The sequence below is a fragment of the Ursus americanus genome, chromosome 14, assembly GCF_024610735.1.
Source record: "Ursus americanus isolate L20-20 chromosome 14, mUrsAme1.1.p, whole genome shotgun sequence".
Classification (NCBI taxonomy): Eukaryota; Metazoa; Chordata; class Mammalia; order Carnivora; family Ursidae; genus Ursus; species Ursus americanus.
This window is the reverse complement of record NC_142140.1, coordinates 28,500,268-28,522,694: the sequence shown is the minus strand read 5'-3', so window position 1 is coordinate 28,522,694 and position 22,427 is coordinate 28,500,268. Positions and strand designations below refer to the sequence as shown.

At 40.0% G+C, this 22,427-nt stretch overlaps 1 protein-coding gene across 7 annotated transcripts in view; it reads left to right on the top strand.

The window, feature by feature from the left end:
• PTPRG (protein tyrosine phosphatase receptor type G) overlaps positions 1 to 22,427 on the top strand; it is a 684,348-nt gene that overhangs the window by 464,725 nt on the left and 197,196 nt on the right. For all 7 annotated transcript variants that reach the window (XM_045807508.2, XM_045807506.2, XM_045807511.2 and 4 more), the window contains one exon: positions 11,826 to 11,921. In XM_045807508.2, coding sequence (XP_045663464.2) covers positions 11,826 to 11,921 — 96 coding nt within the window. The remainder of the gene's footprint in view (positions 1 to 11,825; positions 11,922 to 22,427) is intronic.

Sequence of the window (22,427 nt, the reverse complement as noted above, 5' to 3'; positions counted from 1 at the left end):
CAGATACATACACAAGAAAAGTATTTTGATTTATGGTGTTTTTTAAGTCAAATGTTATTTATTTTGCATCTTGACTTTCTCCGTTAACAATATATCTTTGAGGACGTTCAGTGTCATTGCCTATTGGTCAACTTCTGTTCTCCCCTCCAGAGTTCATTTTACCACTTCTCCTATTTACTATGCATATCCGTTTTACTCCCCTGATACCAAAAATGGTGGTGCAAATATGTTTGCCTTTGTATTTGCAACACTTGTGGCAAAGTCATAATTTTCTTATTAAAGAGCCTTCCTAAATGGTAAAAAGGAAAATCATTAGAAAAAATGAGTAAAGATCCTTATTCTTATTAGTTATTGAGAAAATTAAAAATAAGAACAGATGTGTTCATCCAATGTATAAAAAATAAAAAATAAGAAGGATTCATAAATCCAGTGTTAGCAGTGGTGTAGGAAGATTGGTATTCTCGCACCTTGTTGACTAGAATCTAAAAGGTGTGTACAATTTTCAGAGGATGGTTTGAACTGCTTCTAGGTATCTGTCCTAGGGAAAGGATTTTGTGCTCATGGAGGGCATGTTCAATTTTTTTTTTTCCCCTAGCCCTGATTCTTAACCTTTCTAGCTTGCAGAGCCCTTGAAGATTTTGACAAAGCCGTAGACCATGTGAAATCAGGGCTGAAAATGTATCTTGAAGTTATCAGCACATGGTAGCAGATGAAACCGGCAGAGTTCATCTGATGGAAAATGAAAGACACTGTCCAGTGCACACATATCCATCTTTTGGCCGCATTTCAGGCAGCCCTTCTGGAAGCCAAAGCCATAGCTCCATAAATTTGTTTTCCCTGCTCTACCAGTCATCTCCCCAAAGGTGCTGGGTATTGGGGAGACTCAGGGTTCGGAGAGGCTGTGAATGGAGCAGTGCAGTGCATTTCCTCCAGTGTCAGAAATAATGTCCTTTCACTTACTCCACAGTCATTGCGTGACTGCCTGCTACGTGCTTGGTCCTGGGGCCGGCATCTCCCACGGGGAGAGGTCCCAGCATCCTGTATCCAGGAGAGTCCATCAGAAGGGACTCTCCATCAGAGTTAAACAGGTAACCCGAGGAACAGAGAGCTGTTTAATAAAACAGATGTTCTAACTGGATTGACCCAGCTAATCTAAAAAAATCCTTCAATGTGAGGATTGTCCCCAAAACACTAGAGGATTTGATTTTTATTTATAGAACTCCGAAGCATTAAGGAAGCATCCAGGTTGTCTTGCGTGTGTGTTCTCAGAAATGTTTTGCACGAACCTTTTTCTTACAGATATCCTGATCTGGTGGCATTAGCTATGTAGGGCAAATTGCAGTTTTCTGGATAAAACTGCATAACTTTTCTTTGTGCGTGAGCTTTCTTGCAGGGTTCTGGCTAGGAGAAAGGGAGGAATACCACCAGCGCTATACCTGTGTTAATTTTATTTAGCTTAATTGCAAATTCTTTGCATAATCATTTTCCCAACAACTATTACAGGGTAGAAAATACAGTATCAGAAAGTGAGGAAAGAACTATAATGGGAACTTTGGGTGAGTAAGTAACAAATAAACTATATTTCAGGTTTCTTATATTTCAAAACGAGAGCCGTATTGCTGATTCCTAGTTGGTTTTGAATGATTTATAACCTTTTATTTGTGGTTGAGTGCTGCAGTCTATGTTGTCATGGAAATTCTATTGAATTTATAGGTCCATTTATCCAAAATGATTTTCCAGACTTCATTTCATGGTGAATCATGTGGCTGTTACTACCAAGTACAAAGCAATTTCTAAAAAGTTTCATATTACAAAGAGCACAAACACTGTGGTGGTTATTTTCGTGTTTTTGAAATACAAATGAGTTCCAGATGCACCTAGGCGTCGCCTCCCCCTCCACGGCGTCCAAGGTGTTAAGCTCCACTGCATTTCAGAATCAGCCTCATGTGTAATGTAGTTACGCAGGCAAGGGAAGGTTGTTTTAATAGAAAAGAAAGTTATTACAGTAACTCCAAGAATAGGTGAAAGTGGTTTGAACTTACTGGTTTATGCATAGGGGTAAAACTGCTCTCCCAGTCTTTGCGCCCCATGACAATGGACTTGTTTTTTCCCCCTTTAGAGATCAGTAGTAGTGGGAAGAGGGAAGAAAGAAAAACAAAATGCTTTACCAATTCCATTGGCCAGGTTTCATGTGACAGTGAGTATAGACAAGGTGTCTACACCTCAGCACTATTGACATTTTGGGCAGGATAATTCTTTGCTTTCCGGGGCTGTCCTATGCATTGTAGGGTGTATAGCAACATGCCTGGCCTGTATCCACTAAATGCTTGTAGGACCCCTTCCGGTACTGAAACCCAGCATGACTCTAGCCACGGCCATGTCCCCTGGAGTCCAAAGTCACCCATGGTTGAGAACCACTTCTCTGGAATCTTTGTGCGAGGATCCTGGAGATAACTCTTAGGTACTCCTTATTGCTAGTGGGAATTCTGATCCAGATGTTTTATAGAGAGAATTTTAAATGTGTGGGTTCTGCAATCACGTGCTTGGGTTTGAATCCCAGCTTTATTACTATTCAGACAAGACCTAGTACCGCAAAAAATAATGGTAAGGATGAAAAGAATTAATTGATGTAAAGTATTATACGAATTGAAACATTTAAGTGGCTCTTGGAATGTTTTATGGACATGCTACCTCTGGGCTTCCTCGGTCATGTCTGCCTTGAGGGAACGGGTGGGGAAGAAGTGATGCTTGGTGCAGGCAGTTGTTAGGCGGTCCTAGGCTGGCCTGATTCTGCACGCTCAGGGAAGGTCCCCTTAACTTGCTCTGTCCAGCAGATACATTACCTTTAGCCTCACCCTCAGATTTGGAGTGGCCTCCATGAGGGAGAATGGGTCCCACACAGGGATGCAAACTCCTCCCTGCTCTCCTTATTAGGTGGCATTATGCTTTTGTTTATCCCAGTTTCAAAAGCACAGCATTTCCTGAATTTTATTTGGTATTGAAATATCATATACAAAGAGGAAAATGAACAAATAATAATAATACAGGTTAATGAATCTTCATACTCTTGTATGAAAACCATCCCTGAGATCAAGAAAGAGCACTCATTAGCAGCCCCCCAAACCCTTTTCCACTTACTGCCCCCATGGGTAACCACTGTGTGGGCTTCTAACTGCATGAATTTTTCCTACTTTTTGTACTTCCATTTCAATAGAATCACACGGTGAACTTCTTTTTTTTTTCTTTTCTAATTTTAATTCTTTTTTCTTCCTTTCTTCCTTTCTTCCTTTCTTTCTTTCTTTCTTTCTTTCTTTCTTTCTTTCTTTCTTTCTTTCTTCCTTCCTTCCTTCCTTCCTTCCTTCCTTCCTTCCTTCCTTCCTTCCTTCCTTCCTTCCTTCCTTCCTTCCTTCCTTCTGCCTTATTTGGCTCAGCATTGTTTGTGAGATACGTCTATATTGTTACCCGTAATTATAGTGCATATTCCACAGTGTGACTCTCACAATTTGTTTATCAGTTCCATTAATGATTAGTGTTTGGTTTCCAGTTTGGGGTGATTGCAAATAATCCTTTCACTAACTTCTTTCCAGTTTTTTTTCCTGTTAACTAATTGTTAAAGACGTGTGAATCATTTGGGGTCTACAGGATGGCAGACGTTGTGGGAGGTGCTTTCCTTGACTTGTTTTGTTTAATGCTCACTGTAATCCAGTGGTGCATGTCTTATCCTCCGTTTACTCATGGGGATCTTAAGACTCAGAGAGGGTGACTGATTTCCGCCGGGTCACACAGCTAATTCGGTGGGAGAGCTGTAGCTTACCTCTCCCTTTCCTGAGGACATGGAAAGGGTAGCTGGCCAGCATACAGGCAGATGTTGAACCCACCTCCTTTGTGTCCGAACTTAGGCTGAACTGTAAGAAATAACTCGTGTATCAGGCGTAGTAAATCCCTGAAAAACTCAATTTAATACTGTAAGCCAGAGCCTGAATAGTTCCTTACCAAAGGCAAAATACAAAGGTTAAATATTTATGTGACTAATCAGATGCATCATTGAACCAGAAATTCTAAAGATCAACTGATGAATAGATTTAGAATGGCACAAACAGGTAACACACAGAGACTTTTTAAAGGAATCCCAGAAATCATCCCAGCACCTCAGTGTATATGAGTCATAGCCCTAGTGTGCACTTTGCATTCTTCTGCTCCAGAAATGGGGATTCCTGCTGTAAAGTAGTTGAAGATAATTCCATGTTACAGGGAAAGTAAGGGGAAAAAAAAAAAAGGAAATAATTAAGGATTAGCGTACTCCGTGATTAATGATATTGTATAAAGCAAATGTTTCAGAATGTTTATTTAAATGCTATCTTGCCTACAAAGGTGCTGAACACCTGCTGTTCTTTGGAGCACAGTTCTTCTAGAAATAGTCTTCCAGTGAAGGCTGGGTGAAGCCTACACACACATTTCTTTGCTGTACCTTATGGCATGACTCACTGGGTTGTTGGCTGGCCTGTGGAAACAATTCATCTTCACCTTAATTCATATATTCCTTCTGGGCGTAAAGTAATAAAGATATGTAATAATAAAACATGGGAGGTGCTTAATGTGTTCTTACTTTACCAAAGCATGTGCTTAATGGATGTGATGGGGTAAGTAATACCCCTGTTGGACAGAAGGGGACACTGAGCCTTGGAGCTCTCAAGTGTCTTCAGTATTTGAGTCAGGTCTGACTTCAGAGCCCAAGCTCTTGGATCTCCATTTATGTCATCCATGGTCATGTTGTCCGCCAACTTCATGGCCACCTTGCTGTAAGCCACAAGAGTGTGGACTATGTTTTAACAGGGGCTCTATTCTCCAGGGGAGAGCCCTGTTAGAACTGAATGAAGATGCTAGAGCTCAGAGCTTAAGGAAGCTGCAAAAGTGACTGGTTCGCAGAATGGATTTAGAATGTGATACATAGTCACATATACCTGTATTTACGTAGATGCTTAAAATCGGTCCTGACCTTTGAGGGTACGTGTCTCATTCAGTTGTGGGGGCAGTCAAGTCCAAAATGTGCAGAACAGGCTGGAAATTCCAACAAGAGTTGATTTTGTTTTCTTAAGTCTAAAGGCCAGAAACCCAGGCAGCATTTCTGTGTTAGAACCTGCAGAAACAGTTCCTTCCTCTTAGGGACACTTCATACTTTCACCTGATTGGATGAGACCCACCGCATTATGGAGGGTAATCTGCTTAATGCAGAGTCTACAGATTTAAATATTAATCACATCTAAAAAATACCTTTATAGCAACATCTATAATGTTTAACCAAACAGCTGGGCAACACAGCCTAGACAAATTGACATATAAAATTAACAATCACGAGGGTAAAAATATAATAATGACCCTTTTAAAAAGTAATTGGGGGTAAAAACTGTTCATTGATAGAAAACAAAATGCCCCTATAATGGTTCTGAATTCAGAGTGTTTGTGTTTCTCTACTTCTATATACTATATATAGCACGTATTTATCATGCTTTCCATAATTTACATGACTAGATTTTCTTTTGTTAAAGTATCAGAATTTCAGGCTACTTACTTGGGTAGAAAATGGTTTGAATTTCTTTTGATTGAAGAGAAAGTAATATAATCTCTAGCAGAACCATACCTGGGACCACTTAGCGTTTCCAAGTGATTGTGGCGTATATTTGCACTTCCCTGAGAAAATCTTCCAGTGATTTAAATCTATTCATTCTCTTGGTATTCTGGTCCCTCCTTGCTACTCATTTAGTTAGTTATTCCTATATATAGGAAGAAACTCATTATATTGTTTCTGGATTTATCATTTGTCCTTGCTTCCAGCCACCCAGAGCCCCACCTGTGTTATTCACGCCAAAAACAAATTACTGCAGTTTACAATGAACAGTGCTCTTAAAGACCTAGCTTTGACTCAGCAGATGTCCTTCCTGCCTGCATCGATCTTCCTGTCTGATGGCAATGGCAGGATAAAGAAGTAGGGCGTGCGGTGTTGAGTATGACCTGGCTTCGTGGCAGTTAAGGTACAGCACACTCTACAAATCAAGTTAGATTAAGAAGTTATTATGCAACAGTTTCAATTCTGACATCATCCTCTCCAAGTGATCCAGCAAGTGGACCCAGCAGATCATTAACTGCGTGTGGAATTTTGCTTTCCTTTACTGCACGCTTTGATACTTGGGCACGTGTCTCTAGTCCTCCACCGTGTTCTCAGCTGGCCTACTCCAGGTTGGTGCCGAGCATGATCAGAAAAGTACATTTCACCTCCTTGGTCCTGCTAGCTGCCACCTCCTGTCGTTTTTAATTTCGCTGTTGCCTTTCCTGTTACCGTCTTTATCTTGTCCCGTTTACGTTTCCTCTCCGTCTGTTCTTCTCCTGTAGCTGTTCCTGTGTGTGTACTTCCACTCCACTGAAGATGACCAACAGTATCTGGAAATGTCTAGGGCACGTTTCAGCAGATTGCCTTTCCTCTGAACTATCTGCATGCTCTTTCCTTACTTAAGTTATCATTTTTTTGCTTGGGCATGTAGGTATGTGGGGGATGCATGTTGTAGAAATACCAGTTGTTTGAAATTAAAATGTAGAGTTTTCTAAATCACCAAAGAAGTCACTGTTGGATTTTTCCACTCATGTTGGGGTCATTGCCTCTTGCCTCCATTATCATGGAGATGTGAGAGCTGCATAACTGTAACATAAGATGATAGAAAGTCCACCTTCAAGGAAATGTCCTTTCTAACCCATCACCCACATTATTTTAGCATTCATTTACTATATGCCTCACTTGTCCAAGAGCCATTCATTGCCGTATTTTTTTTCTGGTACATTTACCTACAACTCTAACTTTGGCATTCAAAAAAAAAGAATTAGCCTTCTCTCATTGTTGATATTTCTTTTCTTTTTTTTTTTGTTTTGAAGATTTTATTTATTTGACAGAGACAGAGCACGAGCAGAGGGGGAGGGGCATAGGGAGGAGAGGAAGCAGACTCCCCGCCAAGCAAGGAGCCCAATTCGGGACTCATGAGTCCTGGGATCATGACCTGAGCCAAAGGCAGATGCTTAACTAGCTGAGCCACCCAGCTGTCCCTCTTTATTGATATTTCAATCTTTCTAAGCACAAACTGTGTCTTCGTCTGTCATAGTACCTTATACGTAATGGGTAGTAAGCAAATACACTTGTCCATTATAGGGAAGCCCAGTAATTAAGACCTGAACTCTAGGATTGGAAAGATTAAGTTCCTATGACAGTCCCCCCCTACCATTCCTTAACTGCTTTGTAAATTTTGGAAATCCTGGATTTCTTTGGCTATAAAATGAGGATCACGGTGGTACCTACCTCAGTGAGTATTCATGAATGATAATACAGTACCTTGCATACAGTAAGCACTCCCTAGATGTCTGGAAAATAACATTAATAAAAATGTAGAAGGTCTAGTTTTCAGATTTGTTGCTTTGCGTTCATTCAGCTTAACACTAGTGATTCAAGTTGGAAACCAGGCATAAAGATAGTTTTTATATCAAATTGCACCTAGAGTCATTTTAAGTACGAGGGGGGAAAATGGCTCAAGGCAAGAGAAAGGGGAAGTAAGTGGGCATTTTGTTGTGACTCTGTATGCATCATGCTAGTACCCTTCAAACAATAGAGCATTGACCTTGTCAACCTTGTGCTCGCACTATCCATTTCATCCCGCTCCCATTACTTCCAGGTGTTGCTATTCATTCAGGCACTTCCCATATCTATATTTTGGCATATGCCTCCTGGTCACTGGTAGGGCTTTTTCTCTTTGTAAAATTCTATTTTACAAATGTCAGGTTAGGCCATGTGATACTCTATCTTGTCTATCACCCTGATCTGGCTAGAGAAATGCTGGATGTTTTTCCAGTCCAGCCATTCCACAAGGTAGAATCAAATGATCCACCCAGGTCTGTGAGGCTTGTTCATGACTTTGAAGGAGATCGGTGATTGAGGAGACTTCCATGTCTCATGGCGCTCGGCGTGGTAGAGCGACATCCATTTATACAAAGTTGGTCCAGCTTTCCTTCCCTTGCAAGGAAGGTTCTGGTTGGAATAGAGTCACTGAGCCTTAAGCAGTATAATTTTCTTGAAGAACCAAATGTTCTAATCTCAAACATGTTTGGAAAATACTGATTTAAGGATATAATGTCTTTAAATACCATTCCTTGTTAAAAGGAACCAGAACTCACCCGAGTTTTGACCAGTGTTAAGGCTGGAGCAGGAAAAATACAAGATGAGTCTAGAACATCTGTGTCAGCTAATAAGGAGATGCTAAAAAGTATAAAATGATGGGGACCTAGCAAAATGACAGAGGAATCCATTTGGAGGGTTTCCTACTGTGCAAAAGGTCTCCTAGTGAGACAGTTTGTACATTAAAATAAATAATGGTAATGGATTATAACCCATTGAATGAAACAACATAAATGAGTTCATGTGGTTTAAATAAATGAATGAATGAATAAATAAACTGTGAAGAAGGGAAAGCTATTGCTTACACTAGAATCCATTCATGCATATGGAAGGGATAGTGCAGTCAGAAAACCTTCAGTGGATACTAACGGATGAACATTAGATGACAAACAATGTATTTATGTAATCTCAAGTAGCTCCCTACAGAGTACTTTCTAATTATAAAAGGAAAATTAATGATTTTATGGTGGAGAAGCCTGCCAGACAGCAACTTAACATATGATCAAGTTAAGCGCCCCTTATATTGGGAGAAATCCACAGGATGCACTTCCCGATATGGTGCGCCCAGAAGGCAATGGCATTCTGTAGAAACCTGCCCCAAATGCGTCACCTGAATCCGATCGTGAGAAACCGTGAGACAGACCCTGATTCTACCTAACAGCTGACCTGCACACTTCACACTGGTCAAATAAAGAAAAACTGAGTAACTGTCCCAGATGAGAATGGGGGCAGGAGGGGTCGGTATAAAGAGACGTAACACTGAAATGCAGAGTTTGATCCTAAGTTGTATTCCTGGACTAAGAACCAGAATAATGACTGTAATGGACTTTATTTGGGCATTTGCCAAAATTCGAAATGGATTGTGAATGAGATAATAGTATTGTATCAATGTGAAATTTGCTAATTTGAATAATTATACTGTGCTTATATAAGAGACTGTCCTGATTCTTAGAAATTATACACTCAAGTATTTAGCGGTAAAGGGGCATATTTTCTCCCACTTACTACGCGGTGATTCATAAAAAGAAATTCTGTATCTCTGTGCGCAGAGAGAGAGAGAGAGAGAGGATGCAAATGGGATAAAATGTAAATAATCAGGGATGCTGGTAAAGGCTGTGTGGAAGTTCATAGATCTCTCTATTGCCAGATTTTCCTGATCTTTTCCTTCCTGATTCTTCAGGAGGAAGACCAATACACAAAGTAAGCATGACTGAGATTTGCTTTATTAGGGAGAACACGGTGATGCTAGAGGGAAGACTCTGGGTATGGCTTTTGAGAGCAGATACAGAAAGCCAGTGAGCTACCGACAACATTTAGTAGCGACCCCAACACCTCCCAAAGATGGTTTTGGGAAACAGTTTTCCAGCTTCTGCCCCAATTCGTCTCGTCAACAATAACAACAAAGTGATTTAAAGTCCAGTTCACTCAGCAAAAAAAAACTCCATCCACTTCTTACTCTTCATATTTCAGATAGCTTCAAAAGTTAACTTAATTCAGTAGACTACACCTTGAGAGAAAAAGCAAGGAAAATTGATATTTCAGACTTCTGCTACTGTTCTCTTTATGAGACATTTTATTATCCTGCTGGGTGGAGCCATGACTCAAAGACATTTTCTGAAAATGAATTTCCTCACCCGGTCGTAAATGACAGTGCCCTTGAAGAGGTCTTAAAGTATTTTGTATCACACACTATCCAGGTGATGCATTAAACAGTGCCACCCCTGCTCGTGGGCTGTGGAGTAAGAAAAACTTCTGTGAACCTTCTTAATTTGAGGGCCTGAGTTTGAAAAGGAAACTGAAGTGTATTTTCTGAATATACTTGTGTGGAGTTTTCTTTCTTGCATTCGTAACATTGTACCCAAAGCAATTCACCTAAGTATTAAACTCTTTTAATCTGCACCTCATTGAGTGGATTTTTCTCAATGTAAATGCATGATGTCTAAAGCTGTCCAAACCTAAAGGCAACACATTTGTAAGAGGCTGCCTGAATCGGTAAGAATTCACAGTGTAAGAAAAATAATTCACTGTAAGAAAGGAAGTCCTTCAAAGGAATCTGCCCATCCTTCTTTCATCCACTTGGGTGCCTGACTTTTCCTAGAAAGTATCCTGATTGGGCCACCTGATTTTACCCTTCAGAATAGAAGTGTCACCTTATTCTTGATGGCTCAAGTAATTCAGCTCTGTTTAACCTTTGACCTATACTGCAGCTAGTTTTTCTGACTTAGCTTTCCTCTCTGGGAATTTATCCTTCAGTGTCCTATCTCCAGACTCCCTCTGGGGTGTGGTGGTTCGGTTTGTTGTGGAGACCAGCATCATGTCATTTGGGAAATAGGGATGATGTAATGGATGATAGAGGAGATCTGATTTTCTGTAAGGGGTAGGATCCTTCCAGAAGATTGAGTGGAATCACAGTCTTATTAGAAATTTTAAGGTGTCTGGCAAATGTTAACCTTAAATTATGATGGTGGTGGTGATAGTGATGATGATGATGATGATGATGATGATGATGATGATGATGATAGTGATTTGCTGAGCACGGATAAAGTGGAGGCATGATGCTACTCCATTCTGTACACCACAATGAGTCGTTTGACCTCCATACCACCAAAGGTAAATAAATACTTGATTTTGTACATGAAGAAGCTGATACATTGAAATAGGCTTGTTTGTCTGAGGTCTCACAGGCAAGTAAATTAAGAAGCTAGAGTAGAAACCCAAATCTGTTATTTTTATTATATATGTCTTCTTTTGAGAACATTCCATGGTCCATTGTTGTTCTCTACATTGTACTAAATATCAAAGACTATTCAAGCATTAAGGTCATATAATGATGTTAAGTTGATTTTGTCTATATTCTGCTTTTTGAGTAAGAAACTCTACCCAAGTATAAGAGAAGTATTTAAGGTTGCAATGAGAGCACCTGGATTTTATAGTTTTCCTCGGATGTTCAGTCTTAGCCAAGTTAACATCAACTTTCTGTGAAGCACTGTTTCTTCATCTGTAACTGAGGGTAGTCATTTCTGCCCTGTCTTCACAGGGGTTGTTCAATGAATTAAGTGGAATAATGAATGGTACAGTTTTGCAAGCTGGAAAATGAATTATTATTATCATTATTATTACCATTAAATTTCTTGTGGATTCACTGAAATACTCCATTTGGGCTATTGACCCCTTCAAATTCCTCCGAAAGAGTGTCGCTTATAAAGATGTGTCCATTTAAGTATTTATAATTTAAGCATGTGAACTGAATCTCACAGGCTTAGTTTTTTTTTTCACTTCAAGATATTTTACTCCATTAAAATCTTGCTCCATAATAGGGAACTTTCACCATGACATGAATATCAGGCAATCAGAAGGTGACACCGTTGTTTATTTTGGGTAGCATGAAGGCACTCTGGTTATTTGAGAAGATGTGTGATAGTGTGGTTTGTAGGGGCAAAATGATATGATGTCTGGGGTTTGCCCTTAAATACTTTAGCAGAGGAAAAATACAGATAGATGAATACATTTGGCCAAATCTTAGGAAGTGAGGAATCTGGGTCCCTCGTACTAGTCTGTCTACTTTTGTGTAGGCTTGAAGTTTTTCCTAATACATATTTTAATTGTTCTTTTACAGATGCAGATTTTCTTTTATAATCCAGATGACTTTGACAGCTTTCAAACCGCGATTTCTGAAAACAGAATAATCGGAGCCATGGCCATATTTTTTCAAGTAAGTTAATGGTGGCGCAAGTACTTCAACCAGAGAGTTCTCCGAGTATTTTTTTTTTAATTCGCCGAATTGTTCTATGTTTAATGAATGCATCTGTTTTCTAGTTCACACCTGTCTAAATGAAAGATATTTCATATTGTCTAATGTGTGATTTAAAATGTAAATAAGTATGTTTAGAAATATAATGAAAATTTTTGCATGAATTATTCTGATTTTATTGCTACTTGACTGGTGCACAGATTGAAGAACACATTTATCATCTAAGTTACTTCACTACTGAAGCGTTTTGAACAGGTTCCTTCAGCATATTAAAAGGCTGATGCAAAAAAAAGGTGATTTTCTTCGGAGCAACTTTAAAATTTGACATTACTTACAAGTAGATTAATAAATAGCATCAGTCACTTCCCTGAAGAGACCCCTTTTCTTTCCCTCCCAGAAGTCCCCATGGTAACTAAAGTTTTCACTGAGACCATTTCCAAGCTAATATATTTATGAACTGCCATCCTTTCTTTCTCCTTTTCGTTGTGTTTGTAGTGAGCGTTTCTTCTGGTTCATGTGTTGGTTTCTATAAGTAGAAGCCAAATCTTGTATCCTTCCATGGGATAATACTGTCCACGCTTTTTAATAAGTCACATCAAATTAAAGTAGTGTCAACCATCGAGTGTCTTGCAATAGTAACTGAGAGGAGACATGGTGCTTTTTTGGCCAGAAAGTAACCTGAGCAGTGGCATGTGACTTGTCTTTCAGTCTCAAAATTCGCCTGAAGACTATGGAGCCTTGTTCTTCTATCAGTGAGCCATTGTTGGACAATGATGTCTTTCTGACAACTCAAAGGAATATTTAAGACATCAGAATCTTCTCCACCATGGGTCTTTGATACCCTGCCTTTTGGGGCAGCCTTCTTTGTCTTTGAGATGGAGCCATGTTTGTTTGGAGTATGTTAATTTCACTACTCTTCTTAGTGTGTGACCCATGATGGACAATTCTATCCACCGCCCTCTCTTCCTCTTAACTACCTCTCCCCCCTTTCCTTTCATGGATAAAAGTTCAAATGGAAGATTATATATGAAAAATTGAAAAACCCAATATTCTACCCAAACCTCAGAAACAGTAAGAGTGGTGGTCATTAGGATTGGTTATGGCACTGGTTTTCGAACCGTGGGTTCTGACCTACTAGTGGGCCGTGAAATAATTTCAGTAAATCCTGCCAGCACTTTTACAATAATGATAGAATAGAAAAAATAATCGGAAAATATCAGAGTGTATTACTCATAGTAAGGGTAAATATTTTTGCAGAACTTTTTTTTAGTTACTTTTATGTGGAGAAGTATAGTGGGTATGTACTTGATCATGTTATAAAACATATTTCTTACCATGGCTCATGGTCTGATATTTTGTAAGTTCTCTGTTTATGTATTTGGTTGATCTCCCCATTGTTCTTTCACACATCTCTTTTCCCTGATTACGTTCATAAATCAGTTGAACATAGTGTTTTAAAAACTCACTCACTAACGTCAAAACTATTTGCTTTTGAGTCCCATCTCTTCTACTTAATACTGCATAGTGGTGATGGAGTAGTTTAAACTTTCCAACCTCAGTATTCTTACCTGTGAAATGGGAATAGCAACTTCTGTCTACACCACCAAGATTGTAAGATTTTAAGTAGTCATTAAATGAAGCCCCTAACATGGGCTCTGGCACATAGTAGACATTTGTTCAATGCCCAATAAAGTCTGTATCTATATCCATGCAGTTCTTTATCTATGGGATGGAGACCTATATATATCTTCTTTGCATCAACAGAAGTCTGTTTTGGGCACTGCCTTGTGGGCAGTTTCCTTGGGTTCTGTCTGTACCCCTTCTGCATCTAAACCATGATTGGTTTGCCTTATGCAATACTGAGGTCACTTGAGCCATTCTTAAACAGTGCCCACTTCTGTGGTTAATCCCTTGTGTTCTGTGATTGTTCTCTTGGCATCCTGCTTTTCTTGTAGCTATTCCTCTACTCGTGTAGCTGCACCATCAAATCTACCCTCTCCTCCTGTCCTGCCCACCCCATGCCCAGCCCAATCGGTCCTACTGTCTAGGTCACCTTTCTTAGAGAAAAACAAATTTTAAAAATGTTGCTGTGAGTCCTGGAAGAACCAGTTCACAGTATATGCTACCAGAAGGTTTCTGTGTTTCCAGCTCTATAAACTCTTGTGAAATGTAAGACCAGTTAGAGTCTTAAGCAGGCAAAGCCCATTGGTGTACAAACCAGCAAAACACCTCAGTGTGAAATGTAGGTTTTAAATTTTTAAAGTATTTCTAGGAAATGACTACTAGTGCACACACAAAGATATATTTCATCTGATGAGTCCTTCTAAAAATTTTGGCTTGCTGCCCTATATACACAACATAGAAGGTAGATAACGTAAAATAGAACAGAATTTTTTTTTTTTAGATACCAGCTGTGTTGAGCTGCTTCTTTTTTTCTTTTCCTTCTAAGTCCACATATGCATTTATACATCTTTGTTCACACTATGTCACGCAATGGAGAGGAAGACGGTCTTACTGTTATTTTAATTTGGCAGTCTAGTAACATTCCATACTTTGAGATCTCTGTAGTTTGCGTCTTCCTATAAGAATGTTAAATTTCTTCCCCCAAGTAGTCAGATAAATCTATATATATTTTCAGATTCAAACCTGGTATCTTGCATTTTGGTATTGAAGAAGTATTTATCATCTATTCAGCACTGATTCAGTGCCAGGAAGGGCACTAGTTGCTACATTAAATATAATAAATGCAATCAGCTCCTGCCCACAAGGAGCTCACTGTCAGAATTGCATGTGATAATGGCTAGAAAGAGGTGAGTGGAGAAACCCTTACATTTGTAAAGAGGCTGTGTGCTGACTTGGTGCTTATAAACCCACATATTAATTATCCAGAGTGACATGACGTGAATGACAAGCGCATGTCTAGGCAAGGCTGAATTCCATGTAGATGTTTTTGTCTTGATGTTAACTTACTCCGTACCCTAGAATAATTTTCTCACACCTTTAATTTTCAATATCTTTGTTTCTTTTTTCTTCCCCATTATGTGCCTGTTATTCTGCCTAATTTCAGCTCTCCCGCTGCCTTTGCTGTGATTGGATATTATAAAGTTCTTAATGTTTCCAAAGCACTGAAACAAGTCAAGTGGGCACATGGTTGACCAAGGAACTAGATTAGAGGTTGCCTGCAGGTGGTTCTCTTGTACCTCACAGGCATGACTGTTGAACCTACATAGTGTTTACTGTTCTTTTCTCAGTTAAATATGGAAGCTGTTACGTAAAATGTCCTGATCAAGACCTGAGTAGGGGCTGTCTGTCTACTTCGGAGGCAGCATTCATTCCCATTGCAGCACAATCTTCATGCCTTCATGTCAACATGATCTTAAGATCATGACCCCTAACCTGAGCACCAGTAGTTTAAATGGTGGCTGACTTTTTTTTTTTTTTAAGAGAGAGAGAGCAAGTGAGGGGGGCAGGTGGGGAGGGGGAGACAGGGGCTGAGTGGGGGAGGGAGACAGGGGCAGAGGAAAGAGAGAATCTTAAGCAGGCTCCATGCCCGTCATGAAGCTGACTTGGGGCTTGATCACATGACCCTGAGTTCCTGACCTGAGCCAAAATCAAGAGTAGGACACCTAACCGACTGAGCAAGCCACCCAGCATCCCCGACATCAATGCCGAAAGATGGTGAGCCAGGTCTCCCCCGAGTGCTTTGTAGAAACACCATTGCAGGAAGGAAGGACCGCTTCCATGTAGGGAAAATAATGAATCACGGCATCCGCGGATGCTCTTACACATGTGAGGCTACGCAATTCTAGAAGGTGCACTCACTTCATAGCCACTGGTGAGTAATGTGTCTAGAGAAAAGACCACCTTTATTCTAGTTCACACACATCTTTGGGTCAGCAGCCCTCTAGAAGATCTAGGAGAAGGGCAAGCGGGAAGGTTGATTTTAAAGGATTTTTAAAACAAATCAATTAAAATAAGAATGGGCAAGGGATGGATATATCTGTTGTTAAACCACTAAAGAGAGTAAGTGCTTTTGTAGCTAATTTATAGAAATACAGAAATTAAAATAATTGTGTTCTGTTTGTTGAAGTAGAAATCTCTACTATTCTCTGCGGTTAGCCTGATTTGAATTCCTGTAAAAATGTAAAATACCAAATGCCATTAAAATGCTGTTTAAGAATATTCTGTTATTCTGATAATACTCTACCTAGCTTATCTGTTTAAAGAAAGAAATATGAAAAACTTACATTGACAGGAGAGCTGAAATGACAGGGGAATGATTGGGTAATTTGTGGAAGGATGCTTTGCTTTGAAAACAACACACAAAAGGATTTGATTGGCTCCGCTTAAGTTTATTGAGTCGAGAATACCAGGTACTCAGAATGACCTTTCCTTAAGTAGGCCTGTATGTTTTTAGACCAAGAAGTCTTCCATCATCACCATCTGAACTGGTTTTTCTTTCTTCCGCTGTTGCTTCACTGTTCCTTGTTGAACACTTCCCCTCCATTTCCCGTCAGAATCCACGTGGCTTCTTCGTGTGCAAACCTCTTCCTGGCTTTCCATCTGATGCTTCTACAAAGTTGGTATCCCCCAGCTTTTCGCAGTTGTGTTGACTGTGGGTTTACGGGTTTGATGATTGTGTTTTTTCAAAAAGCACATGATTATTGCTGATTAATGGTGATGTGAGGGGGACATCTTTGTTTTACTACCTAGTAGTCATTGTGGGAGTGCCTAAAATTTTATTTATATTTCCTGATTCCCTTGAACTATGGAATTATAAATGCATGATTTTTGAAGAGCAGCTACATTTAGAAACTTTTCTCATGTGATGTTCTCGCCAGCCTCCTTGGTAGACCTTTCTGGGTAGAGTCTCTTCTGAATCTTTGCATCAGACGCCAGGATATAAAATTTTTATTACGTCTGCATCCGGCGGCCCAGTCAATGGCATATGCCTTGTACATTTAAGAAATAAATAAATTGCATCCTGATTTATTTACAGATTGTCTTAAAGTGTTTCTTTTTGACAACTGCTCTTCAATAAGGTTTCTTCATTTGATGTTTCAGTTTCGCTCCTCCTGGCAACGTTGAGGCCCCTTGTCCCGGTATTTTTTTTTTTTTTTCTATTTCTGTTTAAATTTCTGCCCAGAATATGACCGCGATCGCTTGGTTTTCTCTAACACCTCCGGCTCAGTGGTTGCCCCCTTTTCACTTCTGCCCTCACTTCAGAGTCGAAAGCAAACTTCAAAACTCAAATGTTTCACAAGTTGCTAACCCATTCTTTATATCATGTCGGTGGTACAGACTGCTTAATTATTTTTCTCCATCTGGAGAGGCTTAGTAATTAAATGAAATGGCAGCACCTGGGATTATTTATAGACCTTGAGAAGGCAGGAGGAGTTCTTGATGACTCATCTATCTAGGGCTGGCGAGGAAGGCTTTTTCTCCACTTCCCTGCATTCCACCTTCCCTCCCCCCTCCACTGCAGGTAGATGGGATTCGTCCTTCCTTTAACCTGCTGTTCTGTGAGCATCCCATCGTGCATGAAAGCTGTTGCTTTACTTGCCTGCTTCTGCCTTCGTAGGTGAGATCATTGAGGACTGGGAGTCTACGCTTACTCATCACTGCATCTCTTGCAAGTGACTAACACCGTGGCTTGGTTGTGCCAATACCTGAGTTCAGTGGAGACATACTTAGGCTCCATCATCTTGAATGGAGAGGAACAGCCTGATAGCCTGTCAGCTAAGGTGTATCAGGTACAGGGAGGTGAGGGACCTGAGAATATTAGAACGGAAACTCTTTGAGGCTGAGGTCCATGTCTTGTTCCTCTTCTGTGTGTCCCTACCACCCACCTTGCCCTTGCCCTTCTATCAGTCTTGACCTTAGTTACTCTTTAGGAAATATATACTGAGTAGGGCTAAGTTATAGGAAACCTCTCAGGGTCCTACCACAACGTCAGTCATCTGGGCAATGGATGAGCATGGCTAGTGGTTGTGTAAGCTTCACCTAAAAGGGGCTGTGGTCATATAGAAGTTGAAGACAATCTCTTGAGATGGTCAAGGACATGAACGTGAAGGCTACGAGTCTCCTGATTCACCGAGGATGGTAACGGGGCTCCATTGGGTCTAACATGCCAACAAAGGAATATTTTTCTCCCTTTATGCCTGTGGTTGTGAAAAGGCAACAGCGCTTTATAAATCTTTTTTTTTTTAAGATTTTATTTATTTATTTGACAGACAGACAGCGAGAGAGGGAACACAAGCAGGGGGAGTGGGAGAGGAAGAAGCAGACTCCCAGCAGAGCAGGGAGCCTGATGCGGGGCTCAATCCCAGGACCCTGGGATCAGGCCCTGGGCCGAAGGCAGACACTACGGCTGAGCCACCCAGGAGCCCCAGGGCTTTATAAATCTTGAAGTAGTAGTACATTCAGAGGCCTCAAAGGAGTGTTTCAGTGCCAAGAATATGGGGATATATCTGTACCAGAGAATGTTTTTTATGAAGTTTCCTACTAGGGCGCCTGGGTGGCTCAGTCAGTTGAGAGTCCTACTCTTGATTTCGGCTCAGGTCATGATCTCAGGGTTGTGAGATCAAGCCCTGTGTCAGGCTCCCCATTCTACAGGGAATCTGATTGAGATTCTCTCTCTCTCTCTCTTTCAAATAAATAAATACATCTTTAAAAAAATAAAAAATAAATAAAGTTTCCTACCAAAATACTTTTATCTCAGATGGTCGATGGAGAGGCTTTTGCAGATTATTTTGCTGTATTTCTTTCTGTCTTGCCTCTGGTTGTTTCTTATTTATATCCTTCTGGGGTCTCTTTGTGATAGCTGATGGGTTAGTTTCTGTGTGTTTCAGGGCACCTATACGTATGTTTCTTTGCTTTCTCATGCTCTTGCTATTCCGTGTTTTTCTTCCTCTTCCCCCTTTTTCTCCTTCATTTTCTCTAACTGAACAAAATGTAATATTTTCTCATTTATTTATTCATGTGCTCATTTGCTAACTCATTTGTTCATTCTGCAATATTTATTAAGCACCTTCTCTGTGCCTCTCTCTATGGAAATTGTCAGTGTATCCTCAGAACCCTAGCCTGCCCACAAAGTAATTGGGGAACTGGAGGTTCTGAAAAGAGTTGGCATCTGAAGCCTTCCTTCAATGGTATCATCATTTTATTGGAATAGGAAAGGCAGGTCAGGTAAGGGAGATGAAATATCAAGGAAAAAATACAGCAATTATATCTTGTGCACATTTTCAAAATGGTAAATATTTTGTTTTAAAGTATGAAGTTCCTATTTGTGAATTTTAGAACAGGGCTCTCCTTTCTGCATTTTTTTTTTCTTTCCTCCATCTTTCTACAAAGCAAAACACCAGTGTGAAAGTATAAATCCTCCCTTTTATGCATGGTGACCTAAATCGATCTTTTTATTTTTTTTAACCATCCCCTAGGAGACTTTTCCTTTTTTAAATGAAGAATACATGTGCTATCATTGCTATAGGTAGTTCTAATTTTTTTACTTTTGACCATTCCTGTTGGGAATGTGAAACAAGGGCCCCTACTGCATAGAAAGAAAGAAAAGGAAGGACAGATGAAGGAAGGAAGGAAGGAATGCAGAGAGAGAAAGGAGGAGGAAGCGGGGGAGGGAAGGAACTAAAAGAGAAAAGAAATTACTAATTATACCCATCTACCAACACCCACCCCAAAAGCCAGTAACCATGCTTTAGTGGGAGAACTTGTGAGTTTGAGTCAGCGAGTGGTGGTGAGTTGTAAAACTTCCTTCTTAGACTGCTTTTCAGGATAATTGCAGTACACTGACATGATTCTTAATTTATTCCTTGCCAGTTGCTGCTGTTTGAATATCATCCTTCTCACATTTTCCACATCCTTGCTTTTATCCAGTTATAAGTTCACTTCTTTCACTACATTACCTAGAAGTGTAATTTCAGAATGTTTTGGGTTGATTAGGAAGACTTTTTTTATACACACACAAAAATTAAAATACATATGTTCCAATTAAACTATTTTAACAGCTAATTGATTTCATAGGACTTACTATTAAGTGAAGGCTGGAGTCATTTTTAATGTTCAGATGCAATTCTGGAGTAGATTTGTGGGTGTACAACATTGAATTTATAGCCTATCAGGTGTTTTCAGTACATCTCTTGTCTGCAAATGGCCTGTAATTCAAATTTCCTCTTAGCGGACATTACGGAGGACAATTTAATAATTGGCAAAGCATCACATAATTAAGAGACTTTGAAAAAGACCGTGTGAAAATCTTCTTTAATTAAATCATTGCACTTCAAGGATGGTTACCAAGTACTTTGCCTCTGTATATCACTAAGTGAAAATATTTTAGAATCTGTCATTTAGTTTAGAATTTAGTTCTTTGGGCCATTTGTTCTAACAGAGAAGTCATAGAATCTGATTGTCACAGTCTGAGAGAAAATATTAGGAACTCTACAGCGATCCACCAAACAGGACAATTCAGAGACCTAGCTCTGAGGGGTTAAGAGGTTGACCAGGACCTTCTACCTCTTTGGCATCGACCAAGACAAGAGAATACTAGTTGCATGACTCCTGATCCAGTTCTCATTGTTCCTAGCCTTCTCTTCCTGGAGTGTGATCTCGTCGACGCTTTGACTGACTACACCTTTTGGGAGATACAGATAAAGCACTTTGCATCCCAGGGAGAGAAGCAAGTGGCGATTCGTTTTCCTCTTCCTCCCCTAATTGAAAAGGTGCTTTTAAATAGAATACAGGGGCGCCTGGCTGGCTCAGTCAGTTAAGTGTCAGACTCTTCGTTTGCCTCAGTTCGTGATCTCAGGGTTGTAAGATTGAGCCCCACCCATGTCAGGCTCTGCACTCAGCAAGGAGTCTGCTTGAGATTCTCTCCCTCTGTCCCTCCCCCTGCTTCCCGCATGTGCATACGTACTCTTTCACTAAAATAAATAAATCTTTAAAACAAATAAATAGAATACAAATACTGCTAATCAACGTTAATACCTATTGTGGACTTAATTCATGTAAAATGCCGAAATAAAGTGCCTATATTCGATATTCTCTTATTTAACCTTTACTGGGACCCCTCAAGGTATTATTATACCCATTTTACAGATGTAGAAGCTTGAGGCCTGGAGCTTCTTTTCAACATCAATTTCGCAAGACTACACAGGCCAGTAGATGTTAGATCCAGTATTTCAACAGCAACAGCCCGTCTCCAGGGTCTGTGTTCTTAGTGGAATACTTAATCAGAGGAGTTGATGTTCTGTTCAAAAGGGTAGAGAAAGAAGTCGATATCATTGGTTCCAGTTATTATCACGTGTATAGAAGTGCTTCAGGGCCTCTCTTAATTTTGTTGGTACCTGAAGAGCTATTATTTCGTGACTTAAAACTGTGTTCTTAACTCTTTCTGCCCATAATGAAAACCTTTGATCCTATTCTAAATTCTCTTCAGCTCTATGCCTATAATTATTTTATGCATTTGATGACAGCTTTTTTTTTTTTTGCTTCCTCCTTTTTATAAAAAGGTATAAGGAGTATTGAATGATTGGTGTAGTTAGATAAGTGGATGGGGTAAAGATTTAAATAGTCACTTATTAACTTTTTTAATGACAGTGGTTCTTCTGGGGGGGAGGGGCGGGTTTTGCCTTGTGGCTATGTCTGGAGACACTTGATTGTCATACTTGAATGCCACTAACATCTAATGGATAGAGACAAGGAACACTTACCCAACGTCCTGCGATGCACAGGACAGCCCCTTCCAGCAGAACAGTATCCGGCCCAAAATGTCAGTGCTGAGATTGAGAAACCCCGCTCCATGGTTATCAAGTAAGTGTTTGAGGACACTTCAGTGTTGTAATCTCAGCGGATGGGGGAGCTGTTTGCATTACTCTGCGCGTTGATGGCCATAGGAATAACTAAAAATGTCATGCCTGAGAAGTCCCCAGTCCCTGGTCAACCAAGGTTGAATACCCTGGGATTTAAAGACAAGGTATGAAGATTTACATGCCACAATATTTAAATCGGCCCTGTTTTAAGTCAGCCCCAGTATTCCAGGCTCACCTATGCCCCTTTAAATTAAAGAGCCCATGTGGGTATTTATTCCAGATACTACAATGGTTTGTGAAAGGAACACCAATTTGATAAGACAGTTCCTCAGACATAGAAAAGTAAACAAAGGTAAGAGCATGTGCAAATGCCTTTGACCTTGAAATCAGTGGGAGCTGGTTTGAAAACCTCAAAGATCAGTGGCACTCCCTTGTGGGGGTTATAGGAGAATCTTTCTCTGCAAATCACAGCGCTACCTTGGTCCCACGGCTTTGTAGAAATAATTTCCCAGGGCAGGATTCTAAAACTATTAATGTCGCTTTTATTTTAGAGGTTTGTTATTGTCTCCGAAAATCTCGTTACTCTCTGTGCATCTCGGCATCGTCCCAGAGGAATGATTAACCATCTTTAACTGTATGAATCTCG